Here is a 25,955-nt window from a genome sequence, read left to right on the forward strand (position 1 = left end):
CACACGCGCACACACACACACAGCAGAATGCCTGCTTTATATATAAATAACAGAAAGCAAATTAACTGTATTCAGTTATAAAAGCATCCCACCATAATTAAATGCTCACAGGACATAGTCATTCATTTTCAAAGGAAGTATCGATCCACCCAGCCCCCTGTATACATAATAAAAGCTATACCTTGAAACCTTTGTCAAAAATTGACTTGTGAAATCACACAAACTCACTGAAGACTTTTTTTTTAGAAGAGATGATTCTTAAAGAAAAATTGTTTCCATTGAAATTGATTAGCAATAACATTGTTTGCAATATTTTTTTTCAAATCAGTCAGTAGAGACCAGAAAAATATAAATGGAGAGAAAATTCTCAGCCTTAGGCTTTTGTTTTCTTTATTCTCGTTCATTTTCTGTGACTTAATATGCCAGTTACCATACAAATGGAAGACACAGTTCCTTTCCTGACATTTTCTATTCTGAATTTGTAACCAATAATGTTATGAATGTGTGCCATTCTTCCCATATCCATATACCATGTAGCTGAGAATTTCGCTCGGTGAGAGTTGTGGGGGGGAGGGGGAGGAAGGGAAGGGGAATATTTGTTCTAATAGCAAGAATGCCCAACTACAGTCTTCATTCTCATTTTCTGTCCTGGAGGGTGATGAAGAAAATGGAAGAAGGTTTATAGTTTGCCTTGTTGGCTTTTTTTCTTCTTTGCTGTAGAATGTTGGGTTGTTTAGAAAGGGACTTCTCTTCAGGATCACTCTTCTGTTGTCTGGAGGGGTCACTATACTTTACATACGGTGGAGAATCATGGGCACAGGACCACCAGCATTCACTGAAGTAGACAACCCAGCTTCATTTGCAGACAGCCTATTTGTGAGAGTAAGTCACAGACTTGTTTTTTTTGCAAGTTCAAAAAATTGGTTTTTGAAAAGAAAATTCAATTATATTTCAGTCCTTCAAAGAAACAATAAAATGAGCAAGTTTTATATTTTTGTGCTGTATGATGAGTCACTTTCATTTTTTGCTATTGTGATGATTTTCTGTAGGTAGGGATTTTGTTTTTTAAGTAAATCGCATGTGTGTTCTGTATTTAATTTGGTATGTGCTTTTCCACCCACCCTTTCTCTATTCCTGGAAGAAAGGACAGAATCCTTTCCCCCCTTTTTTTTCTTTTCAAATATTGAAAGTTGGCCCCACCTTTCTTTCTTCACTGTTGAAGAAAATAACTCCGGTGTTCTGGCTAAATATGTTTTGTTGCTTTTTTCCTGTGTTGCTTTTTTTTTTGGTGTGGTTTAGACATTTCCTTGCATTTTGGAAGATTGTCCCACCAAGATCTACATGTATAGATAACTGTCTATAGCTGTATCTCTCATCCTGAACAGGACAGTGATCTATGTATGGAAAAGAGCTTGTTTTATGCTGAAATCCTTGTATATTTTTATAGATGTAAAATGATGGACCCATTCTTACTAAGAATCAGCATTTGTGTATCTTATAAAATGCACTTGTTGGGGGGAGGGAGAGAAGATCGTGAAGAACACTGAAGTTGTTTTTTTTTTTTTCCTTAAGTTTAGTATCAAATAAATGTTTGTTTTCCTTTGACTGACAGGCTATAAACTATAATTACTACTATTCATTGAATGCATGGTTGCTGCTCTGTCCCTGGTGGCTGTGTTTTGATTGGTCAATGGGCTGCATACCCCTTATTAAATCAGTCAGTGACTGGAGAATAATTGCACTAGCAGCACTTTGGTTCTGCCTAATTGGCCTGATATGCCAAGCTGTATGCTCAGAAGACAGCCATAGGAGAAGGTAAGAGACAGTGTTGAATTTTAAATGCCACACTAGCTTGGTACAGTATTATTTTGTTAAATCCTGTACTGATAATTCTAACAATTTGGTGGAACCAATACCTAGCAAATGTAGTTGAAATAAATATTTATATCTATCATTACTGTTTCATCCCAATTTGGGCCCATCACTATACACTGACTAGTGGGGAAGCACACTTGTAGGAGGGGGTATGGATGGCTGCTTTATTTTCCTCCTGAAATGGCATTTTGAGATCCTTAACACTGTAGGTGGTAAAAAGTAATTTGTGGTCAGAGCAGAGTGTAATTGATGTATGTTGTGTTCCTCTTTTTTACAGTTCTTCTTTCTTTTTTCTTTTGTAATAATGAAAAAAGTGTTTTTATAAAAGATGTAGAGATTCTGGCCACTGATTGAAAAAATAAAATGCTATCCCAAAGTGATTACTCTTTCATCATTGAAGAGTTACTGAGAAAATACTTGAAAACAACAACAACCACACGTTATAGAATGGAAAATCAACTTACTACTCTTAGTATGACTCTATTTTATCTATATATATATATATATATATTGATTTATTTATTTTATATATTATATTTATTTACTTTCTATCTATCTATAGATATTTACTTTTCTTCAGAATCTGTTTCACACTGCACATCCTTGAACTGGTTATATAATTTTAAAGAGGCAGCAAATTAAAGATTTTAATTGGAGTACATGCAATTCAGTACTCAAATTATGGTTTCCCTGGCCCCTCCCATCTCTTGCTCTGCCAGTTTAGTGCATTTCTTAAAATGTTAATCTCATATCTGCTTCGCTGTCCTCTACCTCTTCCTTTATTTCTTTCGGTAGAAGGGCATTCACTACACAAATGATTCAGTAATTTTTTAATTCTATTAAAAACACAGACTTGTGAAATGTGCACAAAGCCACTGGCCAGCACTCACGAGCACTTCCAAGCTATCAAAAGAATTTTTAAAATGCCATGGAAGTCCAGCATATTTTGACGGTGATGGGGGCAGTTTTAATTTGAAGCTCCAAAAGACTTATTAAAATAATTACAGATGTTAAAAAAAAAAAACATGCAAAAAAGAAGTGTGTAGATGTGCACCGGTACATCGGTCCCATATAGGATTGGCACTGATATAGGGAAAATTGACAGTATCAGAAATCCACTTTTTTTGCCTGGTGTGGCTGAGAAGTGCCCTGTGCATGCACACAGCTACAGTATGCATGTGGCCAGGGGTGCAGTCTGGCAGCTTGGAAACCAGCATCTGGCTGGTAAGTCTGTTGTGGGGGAAGGGGTGTGGGGATGGGGGGTGCAGATCGAGGCCCCTGTGGTGAGGGAGGGAGTGGGGGAGGGGCAGATGCTACACAGCCAGGGCAGGGAGCGGGATGGAGCTGCGAGCAGCTCATTTGGGGAGTGCGGGGGGTGGGAGGCAGCTCCTGCTGCTGCGTGCATCCTGGGAGGCTGGTAAGTGGTGTGAGGGAAGGGGTGGGAAGGGAAGGGTGTGAGGGAAGGGTGGGAAGCCTCCCACCCCTTCCCTCACACCACTTACCAGCCGTCCGGCTGCACCTCGGAATTGGATCGGTATTAGCTGATATGGCTCCTTAAAAATTGTCCATTGGAATCGGCTCAAAAAATCCCTATCAGTGTACCCCTAGAAGTTTGTTTGTTTGTTGTTTGTTTGTTTTACCAGAAGAAGCAACACATTAATTTGTCCTGGCTCTGCAGTGTCTATATAGATTAGGCGCTTCAGTGGGGCTTTTTGGCACTTTTATCTAAACCTGATCAGCTATTCAATAAAAGTGCCAAAACCCCCCACTAAACTGCCAAATCTATATGGATGTTGGGTGAGCCAGGTTCAACTAATGTCATGCATTTTCTGGGAATGTGCTGGGCTCAGGACAGGAGTGTACCAAGTTTAAAGTAGAGCACCATATTTTGGGGGTTTTTAACATCTGTAAGCAGCCAACAATTTTTGTGTTGTTTTTTTTTTTTCAAACGTGTAGGTACCTTGATACAGATTTGCCCTTTATAAAGAATGCATTAGCTTTAAGTGAACGTGGTGTCTTTGGTAGGTTTTCTACTGAACAAAACCATTATTGCAAGCAAAGCTTATTAGAAATTCAACTTTTGATTTGGCTTTTTAAATATCAATAAACACTTGAATATTTTTTTCCTTTATTTCTCACTTAATAGTTTTAGAAAACTGTCTAAATGTCTGAAGTCATTTTATTGCCTGTATATTTGAAGAGAATAGAACTTATGATTACCAGTTTGTTCAGATCATACTCTAACCTGGATATGTGAACTTGCCTCTGGTATACTTTTGTGGGAATTCTGGCTTGGGATGTAAAGAAACCAGAGAATGTTAGACACCCCCACTAAAATTCTATGGTAGCTGGGCATCAGCCTCTCTGAGATTCCTTTGAATACTCCAACATCTATGTACAGACTAAGGCACTTTGGAACCCCCAGAGTTCAGTAAACAGTAATAATAATTTTATAATAGTTTTCTTCTGTATTTGGTTACTAATACAAGCATCTGTTTCTTCTTTCCAGAATTCTTACTCTGGGACTGGGGTTCCTGATTATCCCTTTCCTTCCTGCAAGTAACCTGTTCTTTCGAGTAGGATTTGTTGTTGCAGAGAGAGTCATCTACCTTCCCAGTATTGGATATTGCATTCTGTTTATATATGGATTTAGTTTATTGAGCAAACAAGCCAAGAAAAAGGTACTGAAAAAATAGTCAATACAATTGATGGTCAAGACTAGGAGAAGGGCTTTAATACTGAAAGATCTCTCTTTTTTTTTTTTTCTAAACTGTGTCATCTTTAAGAAAATTCTTACTGCTGCTATACTGGGAATCTTGTTGATAAACGTGATGCGCTGCATTATCCGCAGTAATCAGTGGAGATCTGAAGAACAGCTTTTTAGGAGTGCTCTGTCCGTGTGTCCTCTCAATGCGAAAGTAAGTTCAGAACATTCACTTTTTTTTAGCTTTTCAATGTTTCTGCAACATGTTAAATATGTTCAACAAATATGTACCCTGAGCAAAAAACCGTTAGGCCAGCTAATCTCACAGCTACAGCTTTGCCTCTGGGGCCCAGTCAGTTCCATGAACAGTTAATTTATCAGTTTGGTTAAACTTATGACAGACAAGTTACATTTGCAAACTTACAAGCTTATATTAACTAATATTACCTATTTAGGCAAAACACCAAATGCCTCCAAGAAGCACACATTATTGCTTATTAATCCCTCTGGTTCTGGCTGTCACATTCTGGTACAAGGACACAACAATACCATCTAGAAAGGACATGCAAATTATAGTGGCAAGAATAATCAACACACTAGTCGGTGCTAATTACAGCACAGTAATTCAAAAGTGAAAAAAGAAGATAAATTGACTTCAGTGAAGACATTCAATTGGATCAAAAAAACCCAAAAACTTGCAAGTACAAGCTGTTGGAACAGATGCGTATATAAATTACTTTTTGCTGCAACAATCTCAGTCTGCAGAGGCAGAAATTATAGAAGTGTAGTCAACTGACTTGATGTAATTAGGCTCTCATTTACTCACTTCAGAGTCATTATTATGTTGTTATTTTTTTCTTTTTGGAGAGCCAGTAGACTATAGGGTAAAGGAACTGAATTGTCAACAGAATTGCTGAGTCTTTTGGTGAGATGCTCACCGCAGGCTTGCTCCTTAATGCAGAGAAGGTGTCCTTGGCTTAGATATTGTGGAAGACCATAATGAAGCTTATCTCTGAGTTGATTCAGGCTTACTGTAGGGGGCATTCCAAGGGTATAGCCACAAGAAATGTCTCAGGGGGTTGGTTCCCATTAGGCTGCAGTACAGGAATTTTGGCAGCCCTGTGAGCCACAGGTCAGCCTGAGAAGTCCCTTATTATTGTTCAAATTGTACTTCAGGCCTCTCCAGAGTAGCCCAGAATTGGGAATGTGCAAAAATGGCACCATTTTCAGGGAACAATATCTTTATGCTCTCTACTCTAAAGCAGTGCTTCAGAAAATGTGGCTCAGAACCCCAGGTTTTTATGGAATTTCTATTATTATTTTTTTAATTAGAAAATTTAAATATTCATCTTCAAGTGAACAATAAATCACCCTTGCATCTAATTAAATACAGATATATGGTGGTTGCCTTGTAAACAGAACAACAGAATGTGAGGTAACCCTATCAATTTCCTTACCTTGGTATATGGAAAAAATCAGCTACATATGAGGTCCTGTTGTGTGGCAGTTGTAGGCAAACATCTATAGTTTAATGGTGGCTTTAGTATATCTCATATTCTAGATGACAGAGAGATGCTGTAAATGGAGCAGGTGCAGTCTGTCTCTCTTTTTTAGCAGTTGTAAAAGAGTGTCATAAGGAGTAGTATAATGTAAGCCAGTGATTCTCAGCCAGGGTGCCAAGGCACTTTGGAGTGTGGCAAGATCGCTGAAGGGTTCCTCAGGATGTATCGAGAGACAACTAGGTAAGAGTGGGATCAGGCTCCAAGTATGAGGATATAAGCAAATAAGGGCAGGCCCTGGCTCTCTGGTTGCTCCATCGCTCCCATTGCCCAGCCTCTCTGCAAGGAGGGGGACAAACTTAAATAAATTAGTTTTTGAAATGAGGTGCCGCTCATTTCACAAAAGTTACGAAGGGATGTCTTGAGTCTAATGAGGGGTGCCTTGAGTGTATAAAAGTTGAGAACCACTGATTTAAGCAAATGCAGATTGTGATAATGTTACCGCTACAGAAAAGTGTTGGAGATTCTTATTTCAATCGGTCATCAGGAGTAATTTCACCGAAAACACAGTGGTATAGTAATTAGATCAAGAATCAAGCCCTCGGTTTGACTGTCAGTAAAAAATAAGGAAAGGGCATTGCTATAGATAGATAGCTTCAATGCTTACTAGTCCAGTCTGCCTCTGCTTCTCACTCAGTCATGTTCACCTTTTGTGATGCATGTTTCTTATTGTGAATATTAAAAAGTACAAATTACAGCAATTTTTGAGGATAGTACAAAAGAATAAAAAAAAAAACCAAGGAACTACCAAAACATCCTTACACAGTGACTGCAGGATTCACCCTTACTGCAAAACTGTGCTATACAATTTGAGATCTGCCATTCCCCATTTCCCCCCCCACCCCCCCCCAAAAAAAAATCCATCTTTCTTACAAATATAAACATGAAAATGGGAACCAGGCATAACGGTCACAAACAGCTTCCTGCACCAAGCTGGCTTCTAGAAACCCCAGTGACCATTTAACAAACAGCCAGAGCCACCTGCTTCCATCATGACAACTTCAACAATGCAGCCATTTGTTTTCATGCCCCCAATTTGAGTGACATGAAGGACTATAAATATGAGAGCAGACTGAAGTGTTATTTATTGTCAAGTAAACCAAAATCCACTGGAATTTATATTATTTTTCATTTATCTTATAAAAAACACTTTCAGGGGGTGCTATAGATTAGTGGCTCCCAACCTCCCAGGTCACAAAAGCCCTGGACGCAGGTGTCGTGGTGGACGTAGTCTTTCTGGATTTTAGGAAGGCCTTTGACACTGTCTCTCACCCCATCCTCATTAAAAAAAAATTAGTTGACTCTGGTGTCAACTCCTACACAGTCAGATGGGTCACACAGTGGCAGGAGGGCCGCACCCAGAGAGTGGTGGTGGATGGGTCATTTTTGACCTGGAGGGATGTGGGCAGTGGGGTTCCCCAGGGCTTGGTCCTCGGGCCCCCACTATTCGATATCTTCATCAGCGACTTGGACGAGGGAGTGAAAAGCACCTTGTTCAAGTTCACAGATGACACTAGGATGTGGGGAGAAGTGAGCACACTAGAAGAGAGGGACAGGCTACAACTAGATCTGGACAGGTTACAGAGGTGGGTGGATGAGAATAGGATGGGTTTCAATATGGACAAGTGCAAGGTATTGCACCTAGGGAGGAAAAACTATCAGCATACCTACAGGCTGGGGAACTCCCTTCTCATCAGCACAGAGGCAGAAAAGGATCTTGGAGTCACTATTGATTCCAAGATGAACATGGGTCACCAATGTGGGGACGCAGTCAGTAAGGCTAACCGCACCTAATCATGTATCCACAGATGCATCATGAGCAGGCCCAAGGAGGTGATCCTCCCCCTTTATGCAACACTGGTCAGGCTTCCGGTAGAGTGCTGCATCCAGTTCTGGGCACCACAGTTCAGGAGGGATGTGGACAGGATTGAGGGGGTCCAGAGGAGGGCCACTCGTATGATCAGGGGGCAGCAGGGTAGGCCCTATGAGGAGAGACTATGGGACCTGAACCTGTTCAGCCTCCACAAAAGAAGGCTGAGAGGGGATCTGGTGGCCACCTACAAACTTGCCAAGAGAGACCAGCAGGCAATGGGAGAGTCCCTGTCCCCCCAAGCACTACTGGGAGTTGCAAGGAATAACGGCCATAAGCTGACTGAGAGTAGGTTCAGGCTAGACATCAGGAGGCACTACTTCACAGTCAGGGCGGCTAGGAGCTGGAACCAACTTCCTAGGGAGATGGTACTTGCCCCTAACCTGGAGGTCTTCAAAAGGAGGCTAGACAGCCACCGAGCCAGGGTTGTTTGACCCCAGCATTCTTTCCTGCCCATGGCAGGGGGTCGGACTTGATGACCTGTTTAGGTCCCTTCTGACCCTACCAGCTATGAATCTCTGAAACCTTTTTAATACTGCAGACCGGCACAGGAGCGGGACGGGGCTCACAGAGCTGGCTGCCTCCCTAACTGGGGCTGCCCCACCTCCCAGCTTTAATCCTGCATGTGACTGCTGGCAGCAGAAGCCGCTTGCCTGGCCAAACAGACCAGGGTCCAAGCAGGGGATTCACGCCACAACCTGGCAGCCAGCCCTTCATGGCCCAGTACCAGGCCACAGCCCAGTGGTTGGGAACCTCTGCTATAGATTGTCCAGCCTGCTGCACCAGAGAGAGAGAACCCAGGACTATGTCACAGGATTTTCTTGTGGCTTAGTATCGGAATAGATCAGGCCTTCTGATTACCTGTGCATGACAAAAAAAAAAAAAAAAGAAGAGGGCATGGGATATTGCAATAATTCAGATTGCCCTGCAGAGTAATGAATCTCTTCTCTGGAGCATTTATTTCACTGGCTATAGAAGGCGACTTCGACACTAGCTTTGATAAACTTGGCCCTGTGATATGAAATGAATTGTAAATTAAATAAGAATCAATAGCAAGTTAGAAAGGCTTGGCCCTTTTAAAAAGGGGGATCACAGCAGGGAAAGATCTGGCAGTTCCCTGCCTTATGTAACATTCAAGACTTAGGCAAAAATAACATAAAGTGCTTTTTGAAAGAAGGGAATGTGCTATTTTTTAAGTATGTTATGTCCTGTAACTGGCTTGTTTGTTAACTCAGTTGTCAGACTGAAAAGGGAAATGTTAAAAACATGAAAATATTTAGTCTGAATAATAGCTTTGGGTCTGATTTTGCTCGGCACTGTATAAAAGTGGGGAGAGATGCCATTGCATTCAGTGGAGTTGCCCTAATTAGAGCTAGAATCAGCTTCTTTCTGAGTAACTGGAAAATACATATTTCTGTGTAATTAACTTCTATAAAGATATCCCATACCTATAAAACAAGACTACCTAACTACTGATATATAATGGATTTAAAACAATACGATGCTACTAGCTCATAAAGGGCCTATTCTGAAGTTAAACAGAGTCTTTCCCTTGACTTCAATGTGTTCTGGATCAGGTCCAGAGTATTTGACTGCGGTAACAGATGATCTAATTAATTACATGTGATTGTAACAATCACCTAGAGGTGGTAAAATTGGTACCACATAATGTAAGATAATTAGCTTTTAAAGTTTGAATTACCACTACTTTATCAGGCTAATAACCTACCTCACCTGAGCTTTTTAATCTGAATGACAGATTATCTTTTCTTTAGATTTTAAAAAGTTAATTTTTGGAAATGCTCAAATTTCTGCCAATTTGAAGTTATGTGACCACTTTAGAAAACAACAAGCTGTTTCTTTCCTTCTCAGCAAACAGTAGGCTACAATGCTATTACATGAACAGTTCTTATCTCTGAATAGTTTTCTTTAATCGTTTATTTAAATAAAACATGCGATAACACAGCCATTAAATGGTGGGAAATATTTTCCCCTTTTTCCTTTTTGTAGGATTAAAGCATCTGAATAAAAGATCAAAATTCTGCCTGAAATAATTATTTGTAGTCCGTAAATTCAGTAACAGGGGGTGAAATTTCTTTAGAAAACTATTTAAAATGATAAAAGTATTATAATTACCATGTTTACTCAAATATAAGGTGAGGGTTTTTTTCCCAAGCAGCATGAGGGAGAAAAGCTCCTTTTCTTACACCCACATACAAGAAAACCTCATTAAATATGTTGTCTATCATTTAAACTGCTGCCAAATTAGCATGTCCTCAGTAATGGAAACCAGCTATATAGGTGATTAAATGCAGCCAACATTGAGCATGACTATAAAACACATGGCCCATACTGGGCAAACATACTGATGGGAACTTTTTTTTCTTCTTCTTTCTGTGTGAGAGATGCTTTTAAAAAAGTGGGGGAGAAGTTGCTTCCCTGGGAAAGAACAAGCTCCAGGCCTGGAGATGCTGCAATACCAGGTCAGCACTTGGGGAAGCTGGAGCAAGCTCTGACACCATCCTGTGGTGCCAAAAAAGCTTATGGGAACGTTTTACAAATTTTTATTAAAAAACACACATCACCCTACACTTACAAAGCTATACATCTTTAACATCCTGGTTTTACCAAGATTCATAGCACAGAAACAACTACAGATCAAAAACATAAAACTATATATATTAAACCTTTAAACAACATACATCAGCTTCCCACAAAAAAAGATGCTTACAAAAATCTTTTTCTTCATACAGAACTCCACGAAAAACTGTTACCTCAGTAACCACCTGAAACTTTCTGCCCCTCTCATCAGTCCTCTCTGTTGGTTTAGTGAAATAAGCATGTCCGGTCCTTTTTCTGCCTCTTCCTCTCGATCTTTTTTTTCCGATCAGTGTAGTATTTCAGTTCATGTAGTCCCAGTTTCAGGCACTCTCTTCCAGTAAAAGCCAACCCCTTATAAACCCAGAAGTTTCTTTCTTTCTTTCTTTCTTTACTTTCTATAAGCTAGTTTTAACACATGCTAATAAAGTCCTTAATAGCATTTCATAGAATCCTCTGGTCCCTTTGGTATAAGTGCATATAGTACCATCTCCCACGCTAATGACAGGTTTATTTTGGTGTCACTCAAAGTGGCAGATCCTTTTCCACATCCCCTTTGCATATGTACACTTCCAAAACACATATCCCACCATTTCTTCTTACCTGCACCTCTCCCTTGGGTACCTTGTCAAGCTCCATCTGTGTTGTACCTATCTCACTGGCAAGATATTTCTTACAACCATCCGCGCTAGGTCAGCATGTTCCCCTTTTAGTTGTTTACCTGTCATTGCTTCCCACACCACATTCCCTTGTCCTGCTGTGAAGTTTCCTACCTGCACCATCCTGTCTCTCTCCCTTACCACTTTCATTAATTTCATATGATCCTTCAGGACCTCCAGCCATACCTTCCCTATTTTATACCTTTCCATTAAACCTTCCATCCTGGTATGATAAATCGGCAGTTACTATGCCCATGGACTCTTTAAAGAGGTCTAATATACTCCCCATTTCCTCAAAATTGTAGTTGCGTGAAATTGGTTGCTGCTTTCCCTGCTCCCTCCATTTTCACCTTGCATACCATACTTACATATTTTGCATAGATGAATGATCCCAAGTTTGGCCACCCCATTTCCCCCTCTCTCTTGCTTTGTACAGTTCAGATCTAGCCAACCTTTCTCTTTTGGCATTCCAGAAGAACGTACACGTTTCTTTCAATACTTTTGCTATCTGCTACCACATTGGCAGGAATACAATTCCCATATATAAAATAATTGGCAGTAGCACAGCCTTAACCATCATCACTTTTCTGGCAAAGGACAGTGTCCTTGACCATAACCGAAGTATTTGTCATATCCTTGCCATCAGCTTTTCCTATGCTGTATTACTTTTTCCCTTGGTGTCCATCGGCATCCTTAGCACTCTGATTTCTCTCTCACTCACTTGAAGGCCCAACTTCTCCAAATCCCTCCAGTTCCCCGCTCCCATTATGGTGCTTTTTTGGTCTATTTAGCTTAGCCCCTATCACTTCTCCATACTCTGATGTATGCTTTAGCACCCTTTCCATCGAAAGCCCATTTCTAACTACTACATGTATATCATCCCTGTATATAAATGCATTTTACCTCTTCCATTCCCTGTATCTTTACTCCACATATGACCTTGTCTTTTCTTATTCTTTGTACTAATGGTTCTGTGCTGCGCACACACAGTAGTGGTGAAAGGTGGCACTCTTGTATCACCCCGTATGGATTTTAAAAGCCCTGCTTAGATGCCCTTTAATTTGGACCCCTCTGCTCCCTGGGAGTACGCACGGTGGTGGGGAGCCAGCCCTCCCTCCGCCCCAGACGAGCCACTTCTGGCCCCTTCCTGCTCCCTTCTGGGGCCCTGCAGCCACGCATTGCAGCCCCAGGCCCCAAGCACTGCCTGGGTGGGCAGCAACCCCAGCCCTGACTGGGGTCATGTGCACGTCAATGCATGTGGCGACCCCTGTCTCACCACCTTCTTCCCAGCTTCCTGCAAACTGGTGCAAAATGGCAAAATCGTGGGTTTCTCTGGTAAAACGAGAAATCTGCGTTTGTCTCCTTCCCTCACTTGCATTCCCATAGCCTTTGCAAGCTGTCGGATCACTTTTGCATTTAGGAAGGCTTCCATATTCCCACTTTCCTGCTACTTACCACCTTCTGGTGTCCACTCGAGGTGAGAGCCCAGAGGCATTAGCAGCAGAAAACTGCCCTCCGGCTCTTTCTCCGACTCACCTCCCTCATTATCAGGTTTCTTCTTCCTGGTTTTCAGCCCCTGCATTTTTCTTTCTTTTCGCGGATTGTCTGTCTGGTTCTTTCTTTTGCTCCATCTCCACTTTTGTTGTCTGTAAGTTATCTTCTTTCTTCCCCATGCCCACCTCCATGTCTGAGCTGTTTGCTGTTCCTGCCTTCCCTTCCCTTCCATCTCCTATCTCCTCTTGCACTGCCTCAAGCCCCCTCCTTCTCTGTTTCAACCTCCTGTGGGGTTTCTTCTTCCATTTCTACCTCAGTATCCAACCCTACCTCTCTTCCACTCTCCTCTTCTAGGTTTTGCTGTTCCTCAGGGAGCCTGACTATACTTGCAAAGGTTTTGGGGCCCCTATAATTGTCCTTCTCCCTTACATATAGTGCATTTTAGGGACTCCTGACACTGCTGCTCTGTTCCCCATCCCTTCACATCTGTAGCACACTGTGATGAGGCATTGTGTGGGCAGGTACCCCACCCTTCTACATATGCTGCGCCATTTTGGTTGCCTCAGGGTACATTATAAAACCCTGGTGTCCCCAATCATCACTGTTAATACTTGCTACAACCTAAATATAGATCATAATACCCTACCAAAGTCTGGAACTGGCTCTAGTGTGGCTCCAGGGTTGATTCAGCTGATTTTTGGTCTCAGCCCTGGAACCATACCAAGACCAGTTTAAGGCTTCAGTGCAGTAAGGGGGCTGGGAGCTGGACAAACAGCTGTATGTTGGGCTTTCCCCTCTACCCCAATGCACTGGAGCCTTGCCTTCAAGGCTCCAGTACAGTTGAGAGGCTGGGACCAGGTGAATACTATTGCGTCTCTCTGTCCCTCTGTCTCACACGCAGTTCAAACACTGTGTATATACTTACCACAGAACAGTATTCAGTTTCACTGCCTGCCTAAAAATAGTTTGTATTGATTCCTTAAGCCCACTGGTGTATTTATGTAAAGACAAGTATACAGGGGCTGCTTCTCTTGTTCGTATCAATTTGTCATAGCTCCATTAACTTCAGTAGAGCTGTGCTGATCTGTATTAACTGAGGCTCCAGCTTAGAGTATTTTTAAAGTACTCCAGTGCATTTTACACTACCTTTTTTAATCACTTAGTTCTTAAAGAATACTGTTTTGTTACACAGCCCTAAGGAGTATTCCTTTTAGAGCTATTATAATAACATAATTATCTGTTTAAGGTTGATGAAGGAGTATGTGGGCATAGTGTAATAGTTCATTCCCAGTTACTATCGTCCTTGAATGCTGATTCAATAATGAAACACTACATCTGCTTTTAAATCTTTAAACAGAAAAGGAGACAGCTCTCCTCAAGTACCTATGCACAATTCCTGTCAAAGGCATTATTGTTCATGAAGGCCAAATTTTAAAAACATTACAGTTTTTCCTATTGTTAGAGGCCAGGTTCTATGTGGTATACCTGAGCGCACAGGATGTGGCAGAACGCAAGAATGTATAGTTATATAGGGACATGCAGAATTGGAAGCCAGGGCTCAGTGGAGAGAGAGAATTGCTGTGTCCCTACTTTTCTTGGAAATGCACAGGGTTGGGGAGGGGCATAGTCCACAGTTTCTCTATTCAGTAGCTACTGAAGCTGGCTAGCCAGCTACCTGGAAGAAGTTACCTGCACTTCACACATGTCTGTGTGCATCTGGAAGCCTTTTGCTGGTCTGTCTGTCCCTTGTAATAGCCTGTGCCTGTATGGTGCAATCTAGTTGTAAATAATGTTAAAATATAGGTTTAACATTATTACACATCTATCCATCCGCATGGTACAAGGGACTTTTTCATATAACATGTGTTTGCAACGCCAGGAAGCAAAAAAAACCTTCCTAGTCATAGTTGGTGTTAAATATCAAAAGTTGTCCACTCAGAAAACTGTCACAGGAGCTAGCCTCAACTACCAGCTCTGTAACGCAAGCAAATGTGTTAGAGGTAGCCATGAAACAATTTGTTAGTGAAAGACAAAAATAGATTTCATAGACATTAGGGCTGGAAGGGACCTCGGAAGATCATCAAGTCCAGCCCCCTACCCCAAGGGCAGGAAGTCAGCTAGGGTCAAAGGATCCCAGCAATACTTATTCTGTAGCCAGAAGTTTTGTTCTCTTGGATTCACAGGGTGTGTCTACATGTGCATTTAGGTATGCCTAAATTTAATGCTCATTAGCTTAATGCGCATTAAGGTGATTTAGGCTTGCATCTACACATGCACTCATTAAAGTGCATTAACACCGTGTGAGTGGACTAACATGAGACTAAAGTTAGTCCCAAGTCAGTCCATAAAGTGTTAATGTGTGTTAATGCGTCTACACATGCGTTAATGCGCTTTAGCTATTCATGCCTAAGCAGGTATCAAATTTAGGTGCAAATAACCTAAAACCACCATTTTTAAGGCACATTAAGGGTGTGTGGCTACGCATGTATGCCCTTAATGCACTTTAAATCGGGCTAACACACTTTAAATCGGCGTGCACAGATGTGCCCACTGTCTGTTTGGCAGCCAAATACATTGTGCAGCAAAGCTAATAAAACTTCTGACTTTGCCACACATTTAAATAATTTATTTAAATGGATGGAACATTTGGTAAAATTTCATTCTGTATTTTTTTTCCAGGTGCACTACAATGTTGGCAAGAATTTGGCTGACAAAGGCAATCAAACAGCTGCTATCAAATATTACCGAGAAGCTGTAAGGTATTATGAATGTATTGCTTTGCTTAACTAGCCTCAGAGTACTTTTATTTTCTCAGGCCTAGTAAGACTGAAATCATATTTAGGACAGTGGGTGTTGCAGTGCAAAAATGCCGCAGCATTATCTAAATAACTAACAACCTAGCAGAAAAGTACCTCATTTCCCTATGAGTAACAATCTTCTGTATTCTAGGTTGAATCCCAAATATGTACATGCCATGAACAACCTTGGAAACATCTTGAAAGAAAGAAATGAGCTCCGGGAAGCAGAGGAGCTGCTGTCCTTAGCTGTGCAAATACAGTATGTCAAAAAAATGCCAAGCATTGTTGCTTGTCAAGTAAACACAAACAATACAATAGGAGCTTGTATTCCAAATGCTAAAATGTATTTTAAAAATTTGCCTAGGCCTGATTTTGCTGCTGCATGGATGAATTTAGGAATAGTCCAGAATAGTTTAAGAAGATTTGAAGAGGCAGAGCAGAGCTACTGGACTGCAATTAAACACAGGAAAATATACCCAGACTGTTACTACAATTTAGGACGTTTGGTAAGTATTCTTGATTGAAATGGAAATTGCACATATGACTTAAAAGTACTTATAATGTAATAGCTGAATTTTGAATGAAAATTCTGCTTCATTGCTCAACCTTGACAACAATTCCAATTTGCTTCTGTGTGGATTAGGGAAGATTTATGTTCTCAAGGCTCTTTTTTCACTATTCCGACATACTTTCTCCCTACAAAAAATGCAAACAATGCACACCGCTTAAGTTTATGCAAAAAACATATAAACAAAAATTGGGAGAAAAATCTAAATTTTTTACAAATCTACATTTTTTTTTCTTCCAGAAGATAATTACTATTCTCTTGTCAAAATCTTGGCTTCAGTTGTAATTGGTATATTCAACAAAACATTGTACAGAGCCATACCAGGAAAATAATTCAGTTTAGATTTCTAATATGTGGCTATCCTTTTCTTTTAAAATCAATGAAAAAAGCATGTGTACATTTAAAAATTTGCATGAATTGCACAAAAACGGAACAGAAAATTGATTGCTTAATACTCTTTACATCAAAACATTATTTATATATATATTTGTGTATTATACATAATTATATATGCATATATCTATATCTCTCTCTATATATAAATAATACAATAGATGATATATGATGTGTGTGTAATTACATATTATATATAACACAAATTATATAAGTGTGTGTGTGTAATTTAAAGGTATGTGTAATGATTTCTTAAATGCTTTTTAAAAATCATCTTCCTTAATGCAACCTCACCTACCCTCTGATATAGTATTCTCATATTTCAAGTGGCTGTGTTTTAGTCTTGTTTTATTGAAGGAACACAAGGAAAGTTGAATAAGACTGAGTAACTCTAGAATATTTTAGCATCAATTGTGATAGAAAAAAAATGATAGCAATTATTGCAATTTTTTCCCTAGTATGCAGATTTGAATCGCCACATAGATGCACTGAATGCATGGAGAAATGCTACAGTTTTGAAACCAGAACACAGTTTGGCCTGGAACAACATGATCATATTGCTTGACAATACAGGTACTGTATATGGATAACTTTAAAGAATTATTTAACATTTTGCACAAATCTTGAGGCTACATCTGTTGCTTTGGTGTACAGTTTTGAAGCAGGTGTATATTATTGCTTCCCCTTTACTTTCCAAGACTGCTGAACTCTGGATTCCTCCCATTAAAAATGTGTTCCTCCTCTTTGAAAGATACAAATGAATATAGAAAGGAAAAAAATGCAAGTGTAGTTCTATTTTAGGATTAACTTCAGGCTGGAATCAACTGTGCAGCTCAGAATAGGTGAAAATTGGGGAGGATCATGTAATGGATTAAAAAACTGGGACAAGATTACATATAGTATAGGATGATAGAAAAGGGAGTTCTGGCTCCCCAGTCAGGTTGCAGTGCAGAGTAGAGGATGTCTGGTTATTTTACCCTTCTGGGCTTTGACTGTCACGGAGCCAGGTAGGAATTCTTTCCCTTCATGATGCTATTGGGTCAGGGAGGAGGTTAGCCTTTTAGAAGCATTAGCTGCAGCCAACGCATGGGATTTTGACTAGGGTGTGCTAATGCTTCTGTCAGGACTTAAAATAAAACCCCGAGGTTTCTACTTAAAGCAGTGTTTCCCAAACTTTTGATACCTGGGGCACACTTTTTTTGGATAAAAATTTGCAACCTACTTCAAACTCTTATGCCCAAGAAGGGCGGGGGGCGTGTGTATAAAATGTGTGCGTGTGTTGCTGCTTGCAGACATTAAGAAAAAAAAAAGAAAACAATCCCCCCCCCCCCACACACTTTACCAGAAGAAGCAGCACATTGGTTCGACCTGGTTCTGCAGCAGCTGTAGATCGGGCACTTCATCGGGGCTTTGGGGCACTTTTAGCTAAAGGTGATACAATCAGCTATTAGATAAAAGCACCAGAAACACCCCACTAAAGTGCCCAACCTATACAGATGTTGGGAGAACTGGGCATAACTAGGTACTGCCTCTTTCTGGCAAGCATGGGTCTCCACGTGAGAATGCACCAAGTTGAAAGTAAAGTGCAGTTTTGGGGGTTTGTTTGTTTGTTTTTTAACATCTGCAAGCTGTGTGTGTGTATGTGTAATATAAAACTTAAACAGTGGTGCCTGAACTTTTGGCCTTGTGGGCCAGATGAGTGGTGCCAGGTCAGTCCACAGGCCAGATCTGACCCATGGGCCCAATCCTGCACACACTACTGACCCAGTCAGGGCCCATCCCTCCATGCAGGACAGATGCAGCCAGAGCCCGATCACTTCTTGAGAGGTGGGTCCAGCTGGGGCCTGATTCATTTTTGTGGAGCTTAGAAATTTGGTGGCAGGGGAGCGATGGCAGTATTAATTGCCACCAGCCCCCACCACCAAAATTCCAGACCTGTGAGGAGCTCTGCAGGCCAGATCTCATAAAATACCATTTTTTGAGACACATTTTCCCCACTCTTGCAATAAACTGGTGTGCCACAGCACACCCTGTAGGAATCAGTGGCTTCAAGGATCTTCTTTCTTCCTTCAGGGTCAGGCTGATTACCACATTTAGGATCAGGAACAAATTTTACCCCATGGTCAGATTGGCCTGGACCATGGGAATTTTTGCCTTCCTGTGGAACGTGGGGGAAATTCCCCTTCATTGGGTCTATTGAGCATATTTAAACAAATATGCCAATTTCCTGCAGTGGCAGGACATTGACAATTTCCTTGTTCCCCTGCTTTACCTCTGGCAAGTTCAAATGATGTTTTTGATGTTTCAGGCATCAGATCTGGTAGCTGTATATGAGGTTCGTTTCTGGAGTTTTCTGGAACAGGTTAGACATGTATGTTTAGGATGGTTTAGAGAGGGTTGATCCTACCTTGAGCAGGGGATTGGACTAGATGACCTCCCAAGGTCCTTTCTAGTCATACTTTTCTATTTCACAGTGTGATACTAATTGGATATTCATTTTTCAACCTGGCCTCTAATCCTGTAGGCACACATTTGCATGTGGGATCAGCTGATAGCACAGACATGTAGTTGGTGCCTGCATATCTAAAGTTTGATACCATAGTGATGGCAACTGGGGGTTTTACTCCTTCTGCAAAATAAATTAGGTGCCACTTAGCATCAAGCCTGTAAATTGCATTGTTGTTCCACCTTTGAATCACAGTCATTACATAAACCTGTTTGTGATACAGAGTTGACATTCAGCCTCCCCCTTAAACAGGAGAAATTAGCTGTATGCTTTCAGTGGAAGTGTTACACATTGAAAACACTGTAATGGTTTTCTTTTACATTGTGCTGTATGCCAAACTATCTTATCAGCAGTAAGTATATAGTATGGGGCTTTACATCTGAATGTGGCACCTGCTTTACTTTGGAAATGTTGCACATTCAGCATTATTTATACTGTGCATTTGCTTACAATATGAAAAGTAGCAAAAGGAACCAAAGTAATATTAAAAGTGGCCTTCTCTCTTTGTTTATCTTCTCCCATTCCTTTCATCCACCCCCACCCTCCTCTACTATGCACTCCCAGGCAATTTAGCACAAGCAGAAGCAGTTGGAAAAGAGGCCCTGGAATTGATACCTAATGATCATTCTCTTATGTTTTCTTTGGCAAATGTATTGGGGAAATCTCAGAAATACAAGGTATGTAAAATGCAACATAAGGTAACATCTGTTTCTCCCCTGAGAGTATTGAGTTCAGGATGCCACAGTTACTTTCACTCAGAAACAAACTCAAGTAAGGTGGGGGTTGGGGTGCATAACAATCTAGTGATTAGAACATTCACCAGTGTCTTTGTGAGTTGGTTCCAGCCCACAAAGACAATGGATCCAGCCCACAGTAGCTCAGGAAATTGGCAACATGCTGCAGTCCCAGCAGCAGAGGAGGCACGCCCAGGTCCTGTTGCCTGCCATGTTCAGTTTATTGTCTTTGCTGCAGCAGAGGTGGCATCCCCAGGGTTCTAGTGCCTATATCTTATCTTTCTATTCCCTTCACAGCATCTGCTGAGCTCCAGAAACAAGTGGGGTGCAGCTGTCAGTTGGGGCTGGATTGCAAGCAGCACCCAATGGTGACAAGGTTGCCAACCCCTGACCTAATAAGTGGGAGACCTGGGGTTTTGACCCTTTTCAACCTAGAGAATTCAAACCCACATCTCCCACTTTCCCTGGAGAGTTCCTTAACCAACATGCTATAAAATACTCTGGGTGAAGGACCTTCTCCATACCTCCTATTGAAGAAGCTGTCTTACCACTGTGCTCCCAACAATTCAAGAGTCAGGGGGCTAGGATGAGGGTAAACAAGGGAGGAGCTGGACACTGTAGCGTAGTGGCTAGGGCACTCAGCTGGGGTAAGGACACTTGAAGTCTGGTCCCCGCTGGCAATGTTATTTCTGTCTTTTGACTAGTGACTGTCTAACATAAAATTCAGAAAATCTATAAACTGTTTTAGGAGTGGGGACCATAACCCAGAAATACCCCAAGCTTCTTCTCCTGTCCCTAGGACTTATGCATTCCTTTCACTTCCTTATATGCAAGGTGCAAACACTTAGTTTGTTCTACTGTCTGGTAGTTAGTTCACTGCTAGGAAGTGGGAGATGTGGGTTTGAACCTCCCAGGTTGAGGGAGACAATTTCCTGATTAAGTCTTCTAGCCACCAGACTAATAAGCAAAAGGTGAGTGCCCCTCAGAAGAAGGATTAGGTACTCTGGATCCTGAGTAGACAGTGGTTCCTTGCATGCACCTGAATTTGGTGCCTAAGCTCTGTAGGAAGATGGGAATTCAGACATATCTCTGCCTCATATGTCTTATGGATTAGCAGGGATCCTGGTTTTCTCTGATTTAAAAAAAAATCCCCAATTTTTGGTTTAAAAAAAGTAACCCAAAATCCACATTTTTCCTTGATTAAAATGAAATGCAACTCTACATATATTTATATATTAGTGGTGTTTCAAATCATGGAAAAATGTGGATTTGGGGTTAGTTTTTTAATCCAAAAATTGGGGATTTTTTTTTTTTATCAGAGAAAACCAGGATCCCTGTAGATCCGTTTGGGTCCCTCTTGACTCTTTGAACTACCCTTTGCGGGGGGAGCTGTTTCTTCCTGTTCTCTGGATAGGGAGCCTAGGCTCCCAACTCTGTTCTTTGAATTATCCTCCCAAAGCCAGGTACCTAATTGTTAGGTGTTATTATGTTAAGGTAGAGGCGCCTGGAGGACTGGTCTGGATTTTGCTCTTGGTTGTGTTAAAGTACTTTGAATAGCGTGTTCACGACAGTCCTGAAGGAACTAACCAGCGTTTGATACTGGATATAAAGGAAACCTCTGTAAGAAAACAATAAACACAGTTTATTTGGTAAGAGTAAGATGCTCTGGAAAGGAACTGTTTAATCCTATGTAAAAAAGAACTAATCCTTGGACTAAGTATTTTCATCAGCATTCACTATCACTGCTAGAGCACGAAGTAGAAGAAAAACACATTACCAATGGAGACCATGCAGTGGGAGGAGAATTAAATAAAGGTGTCAACTGTACTATTTAGTCTAATATTCTATCATGGGATAGCTCAGAAGCTAGGAGTCAAAGTTAACTCATGCTTCTATGCAGTGGTTCTGCAGATGCAACGGCAGAGGTACACAGCTCTACTTCAGACACACAAAGGTATTTTGATTTGTTTTTGCTTGCCAGTAGCAAGCAAATATGTTATCTATTTGTGAGTACACGCATGTGTCCTCTTGGCATCTGTACACATCCTCATTTTAAGTTTAGGGGTGGGGATGGACATAACATTTGGAGTGTTTCAGCCATGAATAGACATGCAGCCCCTGCTATACCCACTTGCTGGAGCACTTCAGCATTGCTTCAGCTGCATGTAGCTGCATGTTCTTCATCCAGAAGGTACAACATGGGGCTCTGGCGACCTCCTGTTTGGCTCCACTCCAGTCATGGCCTCCCATTTTGGGGCACTGACGGGGCTCTGGAGAGCAGAGACGGAGTGCATAGAAGAGAGCACTCATTGACATTGTGACCTACTCTCCCCCACGGAGATGGTGTATTTGGGGTGCTGGTGGACCCTATGGTCCTGTGTTACACTCGGTAGAGCATATGTAACAGGAAGCACTTCATTTTGAAGTGTTCATAAATAGTAGCTGTTTCTTTCAGGGTCAGTTTTGGAGTACTTCTGGCAATTTTGGAGTACTACAAAGGGCATGCACGTCTGTCTGGCTTGCCCTTTGAAGCACTTCAAAGGTATTTGAAGCACTTAAAATGTAACATCTGCCCCAAAACCTATGGGACAGGGAAAGATGCATAATATCTGAAGCTTTTTAGGATTCTTCATATTAAGCAACATGAATTATACTAAGCAGGGTCCTTTGATTCATAGCAACAAAATTAGAGGCACTGAAACAGCATCCTGAGGACATTTAGAATGAAAAGCAGTTATGGCCACAAGACTTTTTAGAATTTTTTTCACCAGTTACATTTATCTCTAAGGTTTTATTTATCTCTATAGTCCTGGCTTGTTCTCAGGTGATGAGATCTAGACATGTTTTCAAGCCTTGACCTATAATAGCATTGTTTGCTCTCTCTTATGTTGCTAACTTGTGTGGCAAATTATTGTTTTGTCTTTGTACTCTTAGACTTTTCTATCAGAAAGGCTATATCCTAAGGTATTTTTAAGAGTTGTTTTAACAGTGCCTCAAAAGGGTCTAATTGTCTCTCAAAACAATAAAAGACAAGATTAACAGGTTAATTTTGGGCATGATATAAAGGTGAGGGAAGACACGGAAATATTAGTAGGATTGTGGGGTTATTTAGTAAGCACAACATGATGGGGGAAGTATTTTTTTGCTTCGGTAATTGAGATCAATGGGAGAAAATAAGTTGAAGACTAACTGGTAAGTAGGCACTAGGTATTGCAGAGGAAATGTGCCTTTCAGAGAGGGTAGTGGCTTAGACCATCATGAGAAGGTCATCCCTTTTGTAGAGGGCAGCATTGGAAATGGTTGTGGGGGGAAAACAGATTTTTAAGTTAGCATCATCAGTAGACCCAAAGGAGTGAGGGATGTGAGAAGGAAATGAGGTGAGCATGTAGGCAGTATCTGTAATGGTAGTATGTTGGTCTTGAAAGTAACTAGCAAGTGACTTGATCTTGACATGGTGTAGCAATCATTCAAAGGAGGACTGATGTGGTTCAGTAAGAAAGAAAAGTGATTTTACCAACTGTACTCTGCATGTACTGCTGAGGAGGGATGGAGTTGTTATGGAGGTGAGAAAGCAGTATTATTAGAGGAAGACTGTCTAAATTCTTAGCAGCTGGGGACTGCATACTAGGGTTACCATATTTCCAGTTCCAAAAAAGAGAACACCTGTCCGGGGGTGCCCCTCACTCTCAACCCACAGTCCCCCATCCCTGATGCTGACCCGCAGCTCCCTGGCACTGCCAGTGCCCTGCACTCCTGACCCACAGTCTACCTGCTCCCCCTGGTGCCCCTCACTCCCAACCCACAGCCCCCTGCTCTCCAGCCATGCCTCAGAGGGGGCCTCCAGCTGCCCCCATCCTGACTGGGCTGGAGTGCAACAGCTGTGGCAGCTCTAACTCATGTGGGTGGCAGTGAAGGGTGTCCCATCCCAGCATGGGCTGGAGGGAAGATCTGTGGTACCCCCTATCCTGGGCTGGAGCTCCTGTACCATGCCAGGCAGCCTGGCCACGGTCCTTCCTCCCCCCCCGCCCAGCATCTCTCAGCTGCCCCACCTCTGTGAGCAAGGGCACTAGGCCCAGTGCTGCTGGCCTAACCACACAGCTCCCTGCTGGCCCAGCAGGGCCCCCTACTCCCTTCTCCTGCTGGAGAGGCAGGCACCCCCCAATTGCTTACTCTGCCCTCCCCAGCCCCAGCGACCAGCCATCTCTCCCCAGCACTGGCAGGCACCTTCCCCCCACCCCCCCAATCCTTACACACACACACACACACACACCCATGACAGTCCCCAGGCCCTGGCCTGCCAACCCCTGCTCCCCATAGACTTCCCTGCATCCAGCTGCTGGGGCTGCTTCCACCACCTTGCCGGGCTGTATGCTGGCCACATGAGTGTATGTGCGCAGGCACACATGGCACCTCCTGCCTCCAATCATCTCAAGCAGCATTTTGCAGGGTGGAAGGCTGCCAGCCAGCAATGGGAAACCCATGGTTTCCTCCTTTAAAAAGGAAAAGATATGTTTTTCCTCAGCAAATGGAAAACCTGGATCCCTAGTAAACACACATGCTGCTAGGGCAAGCTGGGAAATGTAGTTCTACTAGCACTGATGTTGAAAAGGGACTAGCAGAGCAAAATCTCACATTTGTTCGTATTTCAAAAAAACTCCTGGAAAGAGATCAGAGGACACATCCAGGAAAACCTGGACATATGGTAACCCTGACACATGCCCCACAGGCTGCACCAGGTGCACTGTACCCTCCTGCTCCCTACGCAGGCATTTCCTATCCCTCGCTCCACTGGGCACACTCTACCCCATTGCATACAAGCACTCTACTCCCTGCTGCACTGAGCATGCAGGTGCTCCCTACTCCCCAGTGCACCAGGCACAGGGTCGCAGGTGCCCCAGCCCCAGCTTCAGTTCCCTGGGCACAGGCTCTTCTTCTGTAGTGTCCAAACTGCACTGATACTTCAAGCCGTGGGTTTCTCTGGTACCACAGGCTGTGCCATGCTTCCTCCCCCCTGCCCCTGGATGTGGGGCAGGAAGCAAAAATCAGAGGGAGGGGGAACCCAAAGCCTCTGGCTGTTGCTGCTGCAGCTGGAGCAATGAGGGGACTGGCAGCCAGGTGAGACCCTGGGGGCTGCAAAACAACCCTTCATGGGCCACTAGCTAGATCGCCTTAGGTTGCAGTAATAAACTCAGAAGACAATGGAGAGTTTGATCAGAGTTCTGGCTGTAAGGACAAAGGAAAGGGGATGGATCTCTTATAGGAAAATTAGGCAAGATTTGGACACTGCCTGCTGCTAGATGTGAAATGAGTTGGGAAGACTGAATGCTGTTATGGCATCCAGCATTTAGCCTGAGAGATTTTCTATCTAAGTGTCTGCACAAAGGTTGCTAAGGTTTCAGCTCTTGAAAAATACAGATTAAGCCTGTTTTTCCTTGCATGTTTCTTTTTTAAATGTTCTACTGATTCAGAAATGTCTTGCCAACTTGAAATATGTATTTTCTTTCAGCATGACTGCAGTGTTCCTTTTAGTACTGAATTCCCTTTACATTTTTTCCAGTAAGAGTTGAGTCTCTTAAGTGGCAAAACAAAATGCTTTAAGAGTTCTATTTTTGTCTAAGTATGGGTACCTTGTTCCAGAAGTGTAATTCCTCAGCTTTGTGAAAAATGGAATTTCTTAACTAAAAAATATATTATCAAGTTAGGTTGTTTTTTTTTCTTTTAAATAAGTAAATCCTTATTGGAATGGACTGAGTGTCTACAGATCTCAAAAGCCATCTGTAACATGTTGAAAATATAATGGAATATATCTGGATTAAGTGTAGGGGTCTACTCAATTTGAGGAGGTGGCCAGCCAGTTTTGTGGGGAGATCACAGAGCTAGCTGCCATTTTAACAGGCTGATGACGGTGGGGTCCCTCTGTGCCTCTGGCCGAGGGGCCCTGGTGGCCCCATTCCTTGCCACTAGCTGGTTGGGGGGGATGGGGCCACATGATGGGTAGCCCTCTCGGCTAATCAGTGGTGAGTGGCAGGGGCAGCATCTATCTTAGGCTCCCCTTCATGCTGACAGTACCCTCTCGTCCATACTCCCCTAGCAGGCTTTGTGGCCAGGCCACGGTGCTGTGAGGAGTGCTGACTCTATCTGGGGAGCCAGCATTTTATTTTCAGTAAGCTCGCTCGCTCTCTCTCTCTCTCTCTCTC

General features: G+C 42.2%; 1 protein-coding gene across 4 annotated transcripts in view; it reads left to right on the forward strand.

Moving 5' to 3' along the window:
• Positions 1-680: 680 nt before the first annotated feature.
• Positions 681-25,955, forward strand: part of TMTC4 (transmembrane and tetratricopeptide repeat containing 4) — a 33,534-nt gene continuing 8,259 nt past the window's right edge. The window contains exons 1-10 of one of the 4 annotated variants that reach the window (XM_025208627.1): positions 681-882; positions 1,613-1,815; positions 4,385-4,556; positions 4,662-4,793; positions 15,439-15,518; positions 15,709-15,816; positions 15,922-16,063; positions 16,977-17,091; positions 18,827-18,853; positions 19,589-19,705. In XM_025208627.1, coding sequence (XP_025064412.1) covers positions 811-882; positions 1,613-1,815; positions 4,385-4,556; positions 4,662-4,793; positions 15,439-15,518; positions 15,709-15,816; positions 15,922-16,063; positions 16,977-17,091; positions 18,827-18,852 — 1,050 coding nt within the window. In that variant the 5' untranslated portion in view covers positions 681-810 and the 3' untranslated portion in view covers position 18,853; positions 19,589-19,705. Of the gene's footprint in view, positions 883-1,612; positions 1,816-4,384; positions 4,557-4,661; positions 4,794-15,438; positions 15,519-15,708; positions 15,817-15,921; positions 16,064-16,976; positions 17,092-18,826; positions 18,881-19,588; positions 19,706-25,955 lie in introns of those variants that run through there. The other 3 variants (XM_025208626.1, XM_006027414.3, XM_025208628.1) reach the window with 3 other exon arrangements.

This window comes from Alligator sinensis, unplaced genomic scaffold, assembly GCF_000455745.1.
Source record: "Alligator sinensis unplaced genomic scaffold, ASM45574v1 scaffold744_1, whole genome shotgun sequence".
In the NCBI taxonomy this organism is placed as follows: Eukaryota; Metazoa; Chordata; order Crocodylia; family Alligatoridae; genus Alligator; species Alligator sinensis.